We start from the raw sequence: 17,184 nt of genomic DNA on the forward strand, positions 1-17,184 counted from the left end.
GCATGACTGCCCTGACTCCAGTATGGGGCCCGGCCGGTAGGGGCCCCCTCGGAGCCCCCCCTCTTGTGCGTCTCTCTCCTCATGGGGCCCCCGGCCCCATGCTAAGCGCCGGGTCCGGGACATCAGCGCTGCGCTGCTCTGCTGCGGCAGCGCCTTTATGATTCCCCTGACTTCCGGTCATGTGACCGCGCCGTCACATGACCGGAAGTCAGGAGAACCTGGTGTCAGCGATTTGGACGAGCGCCAGGATTCTGCAGGGATCGCATGGGGGTAAGTATAACAAGTTTTATTTTTTTTTTTTAAATACAATTAACTAGGAGTGGGGGGAAATGGGAGATGCACATGGGGGGGAAGGGGAATGGGAGATGCACATGGGGGGGAAGGGGAATGGGAGATGCACATATGGGGGGGGGGGGAATGGGAGATGCACATATGGGGGGGGGAAATGGGAGATGCACATATGGGGGGGGGAAATGGGAGATGCACATATGGGGGGGGGAAATGGGAGATGCACATATGGGGGGGTGAAATGGGAGATGCACATATGGAGGGGGGGGGGGAAATGGGAGATGCACATATGGGGGGGGGATGGGAGATGAACATGGGGGGGGAATGGGAGATGCACATGGGGGTAGGGGGATGAGAGAGGTGCACATGGGGGGGAATGGGAGATGCACATGGGGGGAGGGGGATGAGAGGTGCACATGTGGGGGAGGGGGATGAGAGAGGTGCACATGTGGGGGAGGGGGATGAGAGAGGTGCACATGTGGGGGATGAGAGAGCTGCACATGGGGGGGGTGGTGAGAGCTGCACATGTGGGGGGATGAGAGATGCACATGGGGAGGGGGATGAGAGATGTGCACATGGGGGGGATGAGAGCTGCACATGGGGGAATTGGGAGAAAATGAGCTGCACATGGGGGAATTGGGAGTAGGGGGATAATGAGCTGCACATAATGAATGTGGGGTGGGGGAGAGTAAATGATGATGGGGTGGGGAGAGCACGGACATGATATAATGAATTGGGGCAGGGGGTGCATGTAAATAATGAATGCGGGGAGCAGGAAGTATAGAGTAGGGGGCGTTGCGGATGCAGGAGTGTAACTGGTAACAAATTGGTGGAAAGAGTAGAGGTTCTAATTAAATTATATATTAAGTGCCTATTTACAGTTAATGGAGGCACCGTGGTGGATTACAATTTATATTTGGAATGGTGGGTGGCATAATAACTATATATTAATGGTGGGTGCACGTCTGTATTCAGCTGCGTAATGTAGAAGTTGGGGAATGTGCTCTAGATAACTGTGTTATTTTATGCAGAGACGAGTCCTGGCTGGAAGACGTGATGGCGGTCTGTGCTGGATGAAGGAGAAAAGCGTAGCTGAAGGACTTCACCTAGAGACGTCACCAGTGAGTCAGTGTATTACATGTACACTTACACTATATACTATGTACCGGGCTCCTGTGTATAATGTCACTGGTGATCACTGTATTACCTGTACACTGACACTATATACAGAGCTCCTGTGTATAATGTCACTGGTGATCACTGTATTACCTGTACACTGACACTATATACAGAGCTCCTGTGTATAATGTCACTGGTGATCACTAGATTACCTGGACACTTAAATTATACATACCATGTATAGAGCTCCCGTGTATAATGACACTTATGGTAATATTAGTAATGTGGTGGTAATATGTGGTCTGGTCATGGTGTGGCAGTTTTTCTTCCTTCTGTGTGGTATTATTCGGTCACTATGTTGTGGTAATATGTGGTCTGGTCATGGTGTGGCGGTATTCCCTGTATGTGGTATTATTGGTCATTTAAAAAAAAATGTATATGACACATTCCCTTAAAGAAAACGAAATAAAAATATATCTAAAAAGAGTATTGGATGTTTTAAGAAAATTTTAATAGGTTAGAGTAGGGCCCGGCCAGAAGAGTCTACCTTATCGTGGTGGCGGCTTTAAAAATCTTTTGGCCAAAACAAAGCTGCTGGCTATGTATGTGCCGCCGTCACATGGCCGAACGTCAGGAGAACCTGGTGGCAGCGACGTGGACGAGTGCCAGGATTCTGCAGGGATCGCATGGGGGTAAGTATAACAAGTTTTATTTTTTTTAAATACAATTAATTAACTAGGAACGGGGGGGATGAGATGCACGGGGGGGATGAGAGATGCACATGGGGGGGGGGGGTGAGAGATGCACATGGGGGGGGGTGAGAGATGCACATGGGGGGGGATGAGAGATGCACATGGGGGGGATGAGAGATGCACATGGGGGGCGATGAAAGATGCACATGGGGGGCGATGAAAGATGCACATGGGGGGGGATGAGAGATGCACATGGGGGGGTTATGTTTACATAACTTTGTTGCCTTATGAAGGGCAGGGGGGGGCCCCAAAAATTTCTTGCACAGGGGCCCACTACAGTCTGTGTCCGCCCCTGATGGGATAGATAGATAGATAGATAGATAGATAGATAGATAGATAGATAGATAGATAGATAGATAGATAGATAGATAGCATATATACATGTTTTCCGCCTGGATTTTCATTCATCATGTATAAATATGAAAACTACTTTTTTGATCATTCTAATTAATGTCATTAATGAAGATTATGCCTATCCAGAGCACTTTCTGATTTGGTCCTCAGAGCCTACTTAACTGTAACTAATAGAGTAGATATAATACCTCTGGGGTTGCCATAACAATAACCACAGTCCCTGCAATCTAGCTTTAGTTTAATGATGATATTAATAACAATACATGGAACACAAAAAAAACTCACTAAATACCAGTTAATTTGCCTGTTACAACATAAATCAATCCATTTATTAACACACATAACCTTGAACAATGCTTTTGCTAAATAGTGAAGAAATGACAAAAAAAATCTGATCAAATACCTATTTTAAAGCTGAATTATCTTTAGTTATACATTATGATGAACCACATATTAGATTTTTTTTTTACTCCAGGGAAAGTAATGCACTTTGTGTGAGAGATCTGGTCAGGAATAACAAGAAAGTGACAATGTTATTGATAGATTTGCTCAGAATGAGGCGTTTATTTTTCATGTCTATTTATTACAAGTTTGATCATGGAGAGTCTTGTACTTGCCCACCATGGGACTGGGGAATCCTCTGTTAGGTCGGATCCATAGTGGGCCACTGATCTGGGGTGTAATGAACGCGGTCATCCCGCAGTGCAAAAGGCCAAAAAGTGGGACAGAGTTTGAGCCGAGTGTCAGCTTAGTGTGATCCAATTCTCTTGCATGAGAAAATCAGAGAACAGGTGTGGAGAAGAAGGAGACTATATTTCTCTATATTCTTGATTCTTGTGTCTCTATATTCTTGATTCTCTGTGTCTGGGATAATCAGACTGCACTCAGATGACATCCGAGTGCAGTCCGATGTTTCACATACACCCATAGTCTTGCATGTGTGCGCATGATCCGAATTGGCAGGAGAAAAAAACGCAGATCTGCACTGCCCCATAGTATAACAGCGGGACGAGTGCTATCTGATGTTTTATCCGAGTTATACACTCGTGAGAACGAGCCGTAACAGTCAGAGTTTTAATGTTAGGGCTGATATGGTTGATCAGTGGCATACATATAGTCCTAATTACAGAATTATTATAAACACAAGATGGATTTAATAAATGTGATCATTGCACCTGGTTAAATATTATTCACAAATTCAGGAATATCAGTGTAATTACATTTAAGCTATTTTAATCTGCAAGTCATTAGGGCGCTGTACACACTAGCACTGTATGGTGCTTCAGTGAATGGCACTTAAGAAAATTTAGTAAATATTCAAGATTGGCTAGATCTCTACTTAACAACTACTCACCAATAAGTTTAGAACAAAAGCAGTGGAGAGAATATTTATTGAGTGCATGAGAAAGATGTTTTAGAGAAAATTCTCATTAGTCACAGAAAATGCACACATATATCAAGGGAATTTACCACATACTCACGAGCAATTGAACATTGTATTAATATATTAAGAAATTAAATTGGTTGCAAATATATCATATTTATTTCTGCTGCAAGCAAGAGAGATCTCATGCTAGACGGCTCCCACTCCTGAGAAAAAATACTGACCGAATACTGATCAAATACTGATAGTGGGGCTGTGGCCTTACATGAATAATCCTTTCTCAGTTGTAGACCACCATGGGCTATACCATAGATCCCTTCACTACCATAGAAGATCAGGAATATTCAACCCATTCACCCATTCCACTCTCCTAAACCACCACTGGTTGTTTAAATTGTTACTCTCCTAGCCCCCCAAGGACTTGGTCGCTAAACTCTTCAATGCCATAGACCTCCAGAAATGCTCACAATAAACCAGTACCTCCTCTCTGCATGTTTTCATTAACACTTTCAATATTCCAGGTACCCAGGGATTTTACCATTGATCATTCACCACTCCAAGTCAGCCAAGTATTCCACCGATAAGTTCTTTATTGCTTTATATTACATCGTTTTTAAGGTTGAAGGAAGACTAAGTCCATCTAGTTCAACCCATAGCCTAACATGTTGATCCAGAGGAAGGCAAAAAAAAACATGTGGCAAACACCAAGCTCCACATTGGGGAAAAAAGTTCCTTCCCGATTCCATACGACAATCAGACTAGTTCCCTGGATCAACTCCCTATTAAGGAATCTAGTATTTATAACCTGTAATATTATACTTTTCAAGAAAGGCATCCATGTCCTTCTTAAATGTTAGTAGTGAATCACTCATTACAACATCATGCGGCAGAGAGTTCCATAGTCTCACTGCTCTTACAGTAAAGAATCCGCGTCTGTGATTATGATTAAACCTTCTTTCCTCCAGACGCAGAAGATGCCCCCTTGTCCCCGTCTCTGGCCTCAGAGTAAAAAGATCAGTAGAAAGGTTTTTGTACTGTCCCCTTATATACTTGTACATAGCAATAAGATCACCCTAAGCCTTTGTTTTTCCAAACTAAATAACCCCAAGTGTAATAACCTGTCTTGGTACTGCAGACCCCCCAGTCCTCTAATAACCTTGGTCGCTCTTCTCTGCACCCGCTCTAGTTCAGCTATGTCTTTCTTATACACCGGAGACCAAAACTGTACACAGTATTCTAAGTGTCGTCGCACTAATGACTTGTATAGAGGTAAAATTATGTTCTCCTCATGAGCATCTATGCCTCTTTTAATGCATCCCATTATTTTATTTGCCTTTGCAGCAGCAGTCTGACACTGGCCACTAAACGTGAGAATGTCGTCCACCAATACACCCAGGTCTTTGTACTGTCCCCTCATATACTTGTACATAGTAATAAGATCACCCCTAAGCCTTCGGTTTTCCAAAGTAAATAACCCCAAGTGTAATAACCTGTCTTGGTATTGCAGACCCCCCAGTCCTCTAATAACCTTGGTCGCTCTTCTCTGCACCCGCTCTAGTTCAGCTATGTCTTTCTTATACACCGGAGACCAGAACTGTACATAGTATTCTAAGTGTGGTCGCACTAGTGACTTGTATAGAGGTAAAATTATCTTCTCCTCATGAGCATCTATGCCTCTTTTAATGCATCCTATTATTTTATTTGCCTTTGCAGCAGCTGCCTGACACTGGCCACCAAACGTGACCTTGTCGTCCACCAATACACCCAGGTCTTTTTCAGTGACAGTTTTGCCCAGTGTTTTACAATTAAGCATATAATTATACATTTTATTTCCTCTACCCAAGTGCATTACCTTACATTTATCCCCATTAAAGCTCATTTGCCATTTATTAGCCCAAGCTTCTAGCTTACATAGATCCTCCTGTAATATAAAATTGTCCTCCTCTGTATTGATTACCCTGCAGAGTTTAGTGTCATCTTCAAATATTGAAATATTACTCTGTATGCCACCTACAAGGTCATTAATAAATATGTTAAAAAGAAGGGGGCCCAATACTGACCCCTGTGGTACCCCACTGTTAACCGAGACCCAGTCTGAGTGTGTTCCATTAATAACCACCCTTTGTTTCCTATCATTTAGCCAATTCTTAACCCACATACATATATTTTCCCCTATCCCCATTGGTCTCATTTTATGTATCAACCTTTTGTGTGGAACCGTATCAAAAGCTTTTGAAAAGTCCATATACACAACATCCACTGCATTTCCTTGGTCCAGTGCAGAACTTGCCTCCTCATAAAAGCTGATCAGATTAGTTTGACAGGAACGGACCCTCGTAAACCCATGTTGATATTGGGTTATGAGGTTATTCTTCTTCAGATACTCTAGTATAGCATCTCTTAGGAAACCCTCCAGGATTTTACCCACAGTAGAGGTTAAGCTTACTGGCCTATAATTTCCAAGTTCGGTTTTTGTCCCCTTTTTGAATATTGGCACCACATTTGCTATACGCCAGTCCTGTGGTACAGACCCTGTTATTATGGAATCTTTAAAGATTAAAACTAATGGTCTATCTATGACGTTACTTAATTCCTGCAGTATTCGCGGGTGTATCCCATCCGGGCCCGGGGATTTGTCAACTTTAGTGATTTTTAGACGCCGCCGTACTTCCTGCTGGGTTATGCAAGTGACATTTAATGGAGAATTTTTGTCATCACTAATCATGTTTTCTGTCATGCGATTTTCTTGTCTAAATACTCCTGAAAAAAAATCATTTAGCATATTGCCTTTTTCCTCATCCTCATCCACCATTAACCCTTAAACTCACCTTGCAACAATTCACATCTTTACCAGCTTGGGTTTTTCCGTTTTTGCGTTTTCATTTTTTTCCTCCCCTTCTTCCCAGAGCCATAACCGTTTTATTTTTCGGTCAATATAGCCATGTGGGTGCTTGTTTTTGCGGGACGAGTTTTGACCGATACCATTAGTTTTACCATATTGTGTACTAGAAAACGGGCAAAAAAATCAAAGTGCAGTGAAATTGCAAAAAAGTGCAATCGCACAATTGTTTTTTTTTTTTTTTTTTTTTACTGTGTTCACTAAATGCTAAAACTGACTTGTCACTATGATTCTCCAGATCATTACAAGTTCGTAGATACCGAACATGTATAGGTCCTTTTTTATTTAAGTAGTGAAAAAAACAAATCGAACTTTTGCAAAAAAAAAAAAAAATAAAAAAAATGGCGCCATCTTCCGAGACCAGTAGCGTCTCCACTTTTTGGGATCTGGGGCCGGGTGAGGGCTTATTTTTTGTGCGCCAAGCGGAAGTTTTTTATTGATACCATTTTGGAGTAGATATGATGTTTTGATCGCCCTTTATTGCATTTTTTTGCAATGTTGCGAAGACCAAAAAAACGTAATTCTGGTGTTTTGATTTTTTTTCTTGAAACGCCGTTTACTAGTCGGATTAATTCTTTTTTTATATTGATAGACCGGGCGATTCTGAACGCGACAATACCAAATTGTTATGCACACGCCCGGGCTAAGCGGCGTGTGCGTGTGATTGGTAGTGATTCCACTGGACCGTGCCGGAGAGTGAATGCCTGGAGGGGCGTGACTAAGTATTCACCCGATCCGACCAGGGTCGCACGACGGCATACGACGCCAGTGCACCAAGGAGGAACCGAGCAGAGGGACCAGGTGCTACTCCAGGACAGACCCCGGACACGGCTGTTGACCCACACAGGGGAATACAGGAACAGGCTGGTAGGCTGGCACACAGACTGGAGGGTATAGGCAGGCACAACTGGTATGCAGGCAGGCGGGTATGCAGGCAGGGGGGTAAAGGCAAGCACAGCTAGAGTGCAGACAGGGAGGCACTAGCAGGTAGGAACACAGGCGGGATAGGACCCAGTACACACCGGGACTCAGGAACAATACAGGCAGAGGGTTACAGGCAAGCACAGCTAGAGTGCAGACAAGGCTGAGCAGGGAGGACAGGGCTCTGTTCACACGGAACAGACAGGAAGGGAAAGACAGAGCCAGATACTCACACAATACTTGCAGAGACAACAAGCAGGAGTTAGGTACGAGTTCAGACTCTGCAGAAAAAGGAAGGGAACGGACATAGAGGCAAAACAGGTAAAGGACAGGAGAGAGTTCAGACTGGAACTGAGTGTACGGAGGAGACCGACACTGCAGAGGGATACAGGAGCGGGTCTGGGAATACGGCCCCCAGAGAGGCGGAACGAACAGGCAAGGAGCGTGTTCAGACAGGACAGACCAGACACAGGAGCGGGTCTAGGAAATCGGCCACTAGAAGGCAAGAGGAACAGGCTAGGAGCGTGTTCAGACAGGACAGACAAGAGAACACAGAAAGGAGTCAGTTCAGACACGGGAGCTGATACCGCAAAGCAGGAGACATACAGGACACAGTTCAGACACGGGAGCTGATACCGCAAAGCAGGAGACATACAGGACTCAGTTCAGACACGGGAACTGATAACGCAAAGCAGGAGACAAGAGACGGGACCTGGCACCTTCAGAGTGCAAGCACACACTGAAGGAAACACTATGCTCAGGCAGGGATAGAAGGGAGCTGCTGAGCTATATACCAAGTGACAGACAGCAATAGGCTGAGGACGCACAAGGGGTGTGACCCACAGCAGGTACAAAAGGCAGGAAGTGATCGGGCGCCGCCCTTAAGCAGCAGAAACAGACACAAACAGACAGCATGGAGGGAAGCCAGAGAGACATTCTGGACAGGAGATCAAGTGCGCCCTCTTGCACAGTGGGAGATGGACCACCATGCAAGGACGCCGCCAGGTATGTTACACAAATATGTGTATATTTGATTTTTTTATTGTTTTATTTTGAATGGGGGGTGAATTAAACTTTTATATTTTAAAAACATTTTTTTTTTTACTTTACACATACATCAATAGTCATCCGATCGCCTGTGCTACACACAGCAGGGCTTGAGCCCTGCTGTGTGTTGCAAATATGCTCACTTGCTGTGAGCGCCGACGGCTGGGCGGAGCTAATGACGCGCTTTCGGCAAGTGCATGTTAAATGCCGCTGTCAGAGTTTGACAGCGGCGTTAACATGTTAACAGCCGCGGGTCGATCCCTGTTAGGGACACCTGGCAGCTGTACAGATCAGCTTTCATGTGCCCGAAAACATGCAGGCTCAGCGCCGGAGCCCGCATGGAGTGCAGGAATACATCTTTGGACTTACTCATACGTCCAAGCTCGGAAAGGGGTTAAAGTGTAGCCATCGCTTTAATTTTTATTCCATAAATCAATAGTACACATGAAAATAAGAAACTTTGTGATATGTCTTATCAGAGAAATCTGCTATACTTTCTCCTCCTGGACTGATCATTCATTCTCAAAATCCTCAATTCACAGGTAAAATCTGTATTCAGTGAAGACAGGTTGTTACATTACTGAGATAGGAGATGGCAGCTGCTACTGTTAAGATTCTATGTAGAGGGGGGAAAATGAGGGAGGAGCTAGAGGAAGAACTCCTCCCTCCTGTCTACATAGACCTTTATCAGCAGCAACTGACATCTCCTATCTCAGTAATGTAATAATCTGTCCTCACTGAATACAGATTTTACCTGTGAATTGAGAATTTTGTGAATGACTGGTGGAGAAAAAAGCTAATTTCTCTTTTAAGATATATTAAAAAGTTTCTTAATTTCATGTGTACTATTGACTTTTAGAATAAAAATTAAAACAAAGGTTACTCTTTAACATGATAAGGTCGTATTATTTGAGAATTTAATTACACAGCTGACAGAGTATTAGTTGGTTGGATACTACATATTATTTAGGCACTCTTTTTAACGGCATAAAGTGGGCTGTGTGTACTACATGACAGTATTATGTGGTGTACCATAAGCAATATAATTTAAAACACTGTATGGGAATATTATTTAGACAGTATTGCCATTTTTTATCAATGCATATAAAGGAAAACATTCTGAAATGTATTAAATAGTCTAAATTGAAAATTTTCCATAAGTAGGCCTATCTTTCTCCATGGTTACAGACTACAAACATTCTCTTGTATAGTCAGACCCTGCAATCATAATCCCTTCTACATGGCCCCTCATTCATACTGACTTACAATCGTTAGTATAGCAAGTTTTTCTTTATTTATCGGTAGGAATAATTAAAATATGAAAATCTATTATTTCTTACTGGGGGAAAGTGACATCTTCCTCACCTAGCAGCAGCCTGTATTTAAGGTTTAATGACTGCAGGCTCACCTTTTTTCACAGTCACTACAAAAAATCCATCTACAGTAATGCAGTGAATAGTAGAACACAGGTAAAATACAACATGGGAGTTGAGAAGAAGGAGATGCAGATGCAGTTTTCCTCCTTCAATATGTGAGAGGATGCATGCTGTATTAAATGAAGGGGAGCAGCAAAAGGAGACATCTGATATGCTCCGTACCTACATCACAGCCCTTATATGACAGCAGAAAGAGCCCACCCACTCAACAAGCAAGGAGAGACCAACAGAAGGACTAAAAATGTGTAACCCAATTATCTACTGCATGTTGTATGCATAAGTGTGGTGCTCTTTTTACATTCCCTATACTTAAAGGGGTTGTCCACTTTGTGAAAAGTGGGCCCTAAACTTTGTAAAATACCTAAAATAACACACTCAGCAGGTACTCACCCTCGTTGGGTCTGGCGCTGACTCGTCATGGTTGCTATGGTCTCAGTGTTTTGGCTGAAGCGTTGACGTGACATCAACAGCATGCTGAGTTTAGCGGCTGTTCGAAGGTTGACTGCGCGAGTCGCCAAGCTCAATGCACGAGCCGCTGAGCACAGTGATTGGCTAGACACGCAGTCAAAACACAACTGGGACAACGGCGCAACGATGGGGAGATGGAGGACCTGCTGAGTTTCTTACTTTAGACATTTTAGAGCCACTTTTCTGAAAGTGAACAATACACTTATTCTTTGCTTTAGCACAGGTACAGGCCACTACCTCTTATGCATATGGTATACATACATAAATGGTATATGTCCTCTAAACTTGAATATAAAACTCATTGTCCTATGTTCTGAAGCTCAGGGCTAATCCATAGTCAACGAGAATGAACGTTCATTTCTAATTATGCTTAGAAATCCTTCTTGTGTGATGTAGAGAGTTTGGGGACTCGCCGGTCTATGTAATTGCAGTGTGATATTGGCGCTTTGTATAAGATAATTGCTTACTCAGGAGTCCTGCTACCTCATATTCATTTCATTGAGCTTTCGGAATATTGTATTTGTTGACCATCTCCGATGACAATTTGTGTATAGTGACGCTATATTAAAAAATGGAATTTGAATGGCAAATACTTTCTTACTTTTAGAGATTTATTTGAGATCTTTTGCACATGTTCTATACATAGCCGGTAATTTAGAACACTCTAGTGACCTTGCATGTAAGCCTCAGTGCACATTGTATCCTCCAGGACTAACATGTTCATTTAATATCTCTTTGGAAATGTCACGTATAAGATTTTTCATTTGATATTCAACCACTAAAACCTGCACAAATAAATCCAACTTCAATGTAATTTTTTCCTTTTGCTTGATCAGTCATCAATAAACTGAATTAAATGCCTAAAACATCACCGGTATACAGTTTCCCAGATATGTGTGGCATTGAAACAGTTAAATGAGCTATTTTACTTGACAAAATTAGACGTAGCAGCTGCCAACTTGACAGCTCTGGCTTTGGAGGGTAATAGCACAGCACACCTATGCAATTTGCCTAGCATGCCACTCATTCAAAGTGAATGTACATGACTGCACTAAGCAAATAGCGTAGAGGGCTGAAACGCACTACACTATTAATGTAGCGCTGCAGCCATCAAGTTCACAACTGCTACATCTGTAGTCCTAATTAAAGGTATCAGATAATTTCATGTGTACGGCTCCAATATGTCGCTATGTTATAGACTATAAATGAAGCTTATGTGAAGTAGTTTCTTATCCATTGGTTCCTTGACTCGGTAAGACAGGGCTTAAAGGAAATCTGTCAGTAGGATCAACCCACATAAGCCATTTATACAGGCATGCACGTCATAGGAAGCTGAATAAAATGATACCTTGATGTCTGTGTTCTGATATTTTATTCCAGAGAAATCTACGTTTTTCTTATATGTAAATGAGCTGTTAAGGACTATGGGCCGGACACTGATCTGCGTGAGAATCTGCATTCAGATTCTTATTGTAAATAAAAGAGGAGTTACCAGTGTGAGACATGTAATGGTTACCAGTGTTACCAGTGTGATGTGCAATGGCCGCTCTCTGCTCTTCTGATCTCACTGCAGAGCTGTGTGTGATTATACCTGACACATCTGCAGGTTCCTCTCAGCTTCAGTTTCTATCTCACAGGCAACCAGTGTTGTAATACAGCAGAGCTAGGAGAGCTGCAGCTGCTAACGTGTTTGTAAGAAAACATTGTTCAGCTCTACTGTACTATGTTACTTACATGCCTCACACTGGTAACTCCACTTTTCATTTAAAGTAAGCTCTGGCGGTAGATTTTCAGCCAGATCTTTGTTCTGCCCACAGCCTGGAACAGCACATTTCACATATAAGAAAAACGTGGATTTCTCAGGAATAAGACATCAGATCGGAGATATAAAGGTACAATTTTATTCAGCTTCCTATTACCTACATTTTTTTTTTCATTTCATTTTAAACTTAGATAAGAAGGATATAGATAAATGTTGTACTGAACACAATTCAGGCAGACAAGATAGAATATGAAAGGGGAACTACTTGAACAAAAATATATAGATAATAGAATTAATCTATATAATTGAATTTTTATTAATTCCATTACTCCTGCAGCTTGTATATGCGCCCGGTAAAAAGGCACCTGTGTAAGTACATAGACATTGGTCCATCATCTTTTAACCGCATATTTAAATTCCACTCTGGCCCTCCTACCTCACCACTCCCTGAGGAAGCAACGTGGGAAACGCTCCTTGGAGTGTGAGGTACCAGTGTCGGCATGGACAGCATGAGCTCAGGTTGGTAACTTGCCTTTTACTGACAATGTGGAGATTTTTGTTAAAACAGGATTCCTAATCACTATCACTGACTGTGATTGTCTTCTAATTATGATTTATTATGTGTGATTATTTTTCTTAATGCACTGCATGTTATAGTATCGGTAGATAATTGATGTGAACTGCACTTTATATATTCTTACATACACTTACTATTGCTATGTGTATTTAAATAGTGCAAGTGCTATGAAGATCTAAATATTACTCCACCTTACAAGTATTTGCACTTTGCTTATACGGCCATTATGCTGTGTATGTTGTCCTGTATCCTCTTTTTTAACTAATTGTAGTTTATTTTATCATGTCTTTTCATTTTGTGTTTTTTTAATTAGTCGTGTCATGTTTTGTTGTCCTGAATAAAAATTCAATTATATGGATTAATTCTACTGTCTATATATTTTTGTTCAAGTAGTTCCTATTACCTACATACCCATATAGACGGCTTAGGAAGGTTGATCCTACGGACAGATTCTCTTGAAAGAGAACCTGTCTCCAGTATTTTATACCCCAAGCTAATGGCATGTATATAAAAGCGCTTTAAGGCTGAGTAAATCCTTGTTAAGAAATCCATTTTGCTGTTTTTAAGAAATCCATATCTAAAATTGTATGCTAATGAGTTGTAAGTGTAGTGGGCTGGTCCTGCACCTACAGCTCTGCTGCGTATCGCCCTGTTCCCTGCCTGCTGCATCTGGTCTCTAGATTACTCATGTTTTAATCACCTGTTAGTCAGAGACAGGATGATGGCAGAGGGCGAGGAATAGGCAGTGATGCAGGAAAGCTGGAAGTGCAGTGTCCGCCCATTGCATTTGCAACTCATTTGCATACAATTTTAGATATGGATTTCTCTAAAACAGCAAAATCGATTTCTTCAAGCAAGGTAAGCATTAAAGCACTTTTACATACATGCTATTTGTTTGGATTATGAAATCCTAATGGCAAGTTTGCATTAACTCCTTCATGACCTTTGACGTATAGGTACATCATGGCGATCGTGCGGGGCACAGGATCTGTGCCCGCGGGACCGTCAGGAGCTCGTCTTAAGTTATAGCCAAGATCCGGCTGTCATGACCAGGAGCGGTGCCTACACCACCAGGGTCCATTTAACCCCCTAAATACCGCAATCTATATCAATTGCAGTATTTAGAAGGCTGGGAGAAGCCCCCTCCCCCTTCTGATTGATGCCACCGTGACGTCATCACTGTCATGGCGACCTCAGGGTCAGCCACCAACAACAAGCCTGTTAGAGCATGCCAGCCAAAGTCAAATGATGCTCCTTCCGTTCCGAGCCCCGCAGTGTACCCAAAAAGTATTTTTCCACCACATATGGGGGGTATCAGTATACTCATAAGAAACTGCACAACAAATTGTATGGTCAGTTTTCTCCTGCTACCCTTTAGAAAATGAAAAATTTGGGGCTAAATCAATATTTTGGTGGGAAAAAGTAACATTTTCATTTTTTCCTACCACATTCCTTTAATTCTGGTGAAACCTCTAAAGGGTTAATAAACTTTTTGAATGTGGATTTGAGGGGTGCAGTTTTTAAAATGGTGGCACTCTTTGGGTATTTTCTGTCAAATACGGCCCGCAAAGTCACTTCAAATGAGATGTGGTCCCTAAAAAAAATTGCTGATTCTGATGTGAAGTAGACATGTGCTAAATGTTCTTTATTATCTATACTGTGTGGTATAACTATCTGGTTTAAGGGCATAAACATTCAAAGTTTGAAAGTTGCAAAATTTGATTGTTGATCGACCTGTTCTGTCGATATTGATAAGTCTGCATGACTTTCATCTAATGAGTATAGAGCGTTTTAATCTATAACTTGTGGCGTAAAATGGCCTATAATTACTAAAGAGGTTGTCCACTACTGGACAACTCCAGCGTAATTAATTCAGGATCGGAATTAAAATAAAAACTGTCAATGCCGGCCTACCAGAGCAACGTCGTTAGAAATAATGTTGGTGCCGCTGTTCCTGGCGGTGATGTGACAGTGTTGTGTCAAGTGCTGTCTGCAGCCAATGATTGGCAACTCTTTGGTTGCAGCTTATCAATATTCCGTCAGGGCAGACGTAAGCTTTGATGAAATAGTGAAGGTTACATCCAAACAGCAACCACTCACTGGATGCAGCGGGCACGTGACACCACACCAATGCGAACAGCAGCGCCAACATCGTTGTAATGGCTCGGCTGCGGGAGGTCGGCATGGACTGTTTTTATTTTAATTCAGGTCCTAAATTAATTAAGCTGGGATTGTCCACTATTGGACAACCCCAAAATTGCATTGAAAAAAACTAAAAAGTGGCCTTCACTCAACACAGAAGACACAGGTCACAAATGCGGTCACATGATTCCAGAATGGACCAAAGAACTAATGAAAATGGCAGAAGACGATCACCGATGAGTATGTCACTGCACTCGTTACACATACACACATCATTGCTAACAAAGGAGGAATAAAAAAAATGGAATAAAAAAAATACCGGAGTGCTCCTTTAACACTTACAACTGCGTATGTGCATAATAGAAGCTTCTTTATCAGCTCAGTGAAGTTCTTGATAACTCATACATTATCGCTCCATAACTTGTGAGAGGTACAGAATATGTCATTTACATTATAATTGGATTTTCATATGGCTGCCAGTGGATAATGACTTACCCCTGTTCTTCCATCATTTCCTGCAGCTCCATGCACTTTAGCTCTACCCTTCTTTTCCGCTCATGATCCAGAATTTCTCTGTGGGCCTTCTTAACAAGGTTGGGCTCTGCAGCTCTTGCTTCTTCTTCTGGTTTATGCCAGGTGCCTGAAGCACTGGGCTGGGTAATACCATTGGCAGCTTCCTGCGGTGATGGAATTCTGGCACCATTGTTGCAAATCGACATGGCAATGCCTCCTTACAGCTCTTATTTTTCCTGTAAAAAATGCAAACAGATTCATTTAAGCTAACGTTTATTCCTTATCTTTCACACACCTTTGAAACAGAATGGTAAAAGGAAATAGTCTCCATGCTCTGAGCCGCTCTGTTAAATTAAAACTGACGGCTTAATGGAGGAAGAGCTGTACTAATCTGCTTTTCTGCAAGACAGTGACCAACGCTGCCAACCAAGCAGCACAAGCTACATTATGAAGGCTTCCATTGCAGACAGAGAAGTCAATTCTCATATATTAGGGATTTGGGAGAATTGACCATGCGGAAAACACAGCGAGAGATTGCCGCGCACCCCAAAGGGAACAAATTGTAATAGCTAATTGGAAAAGAAGCTCTGGCAGCGTTAGGAGCTATTATGCACATTGTAATGTAATTACAGACACACCTTAGGAGTATTGTGGATGGTAAGCTGCTATTAGATGTATTATTAAACAATGCGGACAGAATTCATTTTCTTTACTGAGCGTAAGCAAAATATAAACAAAAATGAGATTACCATGCAATGAAACAGCGGGAACACTATGATGATGATAAAAAATATTTCATACTGGAAAATTATTTGGGTTCCCGGGAGAGAAACACAATTGAGACGTAAAGTATAATTCTGATTATGTTTCTGTATTCCTTCTGCTTTCTAGGTTAGCTTTTCTTAAGGAAGCTATATACAGTTAGGTCCATATATATTTGGACAGAGACAACCTTTTTCTAATTTTGGTTCTAGACATTACCACAATGAATTTTAAACAAAACAATTCAGAAGCAGTTGAAGTTCAGACTTTCAGCTTTCATTTGAGGGTATCCACATTAAAATTGGATGAAGGGTTTGGGAGTTTCAGCTCCTTAACATGTGCCACCCTGTTTTTAAAGGGACCAAAAGTAATTGGACAATTGACTCCAAGGCTATTTCATGGACAGGTGTGGGCAATCCCTTCGTTATGTCATTCTCAGTTAAGTAGATAAAAGGCCTGGAGTTGATTTGAGGTGTGGTGCTTGCATTTGGAAGGTTTTGGTGTGAAGTAAACATGCGGTCAAAGGAGCTCTCCATGCAGGTGAAACAAGCCATCCTTAAGCTGCAAAAACAGAAAAAAACCATCCGAGAAATTGCTACAATATTAGGAGTGGCAAAATCTACAGTTTGGTACATCCTGAGAAAGAAAGAAAGCACTGGTGAACTCATCAATAGTGTTGAGCCACCCCCGTAGTGTTCGGGTTCGGTTCGGTTCGTCGAACACCGGGATGTTCGAGGAACTGTTCGTCGAACTGTTCGTC

At 42.1% G+C, this 17,184-nt stretch overlaps 1 protein-coding gene across 8 annotated transcripts in view; it reads right to left on the reverse strand.

Annotated features, from left to right (window-relative positions):
- SRRM3 (serine/arginine repetitive matrix 3) overlaps window positions 1–17,184 on the reverse strand; it is a 598,168-nt gene that overhangs the window by 281,266 nt on the left and 299,718 nt on the right. For all 8 annotated transcript variants that reach the window (XM_073665425.1, XM_073665430.1, XM_073665431.1 and 5 more), the window contains one exon: window positions 15,645–15,898. In XM_073665425.1, the coding sequence (XP_073521526.1) occupies window positions 15,645–15,868 (224 nt within the window). In that variant the 5' untranslated portion in view covers window positions 15,869–15,898. The remainder of the gene's footprint in view (window positions 1–15,644; window positions 15,899–17,184) is intronic.

Source organism: Phyllobates terribilis, unplaced genomic scaffold (assembly GCF_046119375.1).
Source record: "Phyllobates terribilis strain yellow unplaced genomic scaffold, ASM4611937v1 Scaffold_2__4_contigs__length_985480577, whole genome shotgun sequence".
NCBI classification, from domain to species: domain Eukaryota; kingdom Metazoa; phylum Chordata; class Amphibia; order Anura; family Dendrobatidae; genus Phyllobates; species Phyllobates terribilis.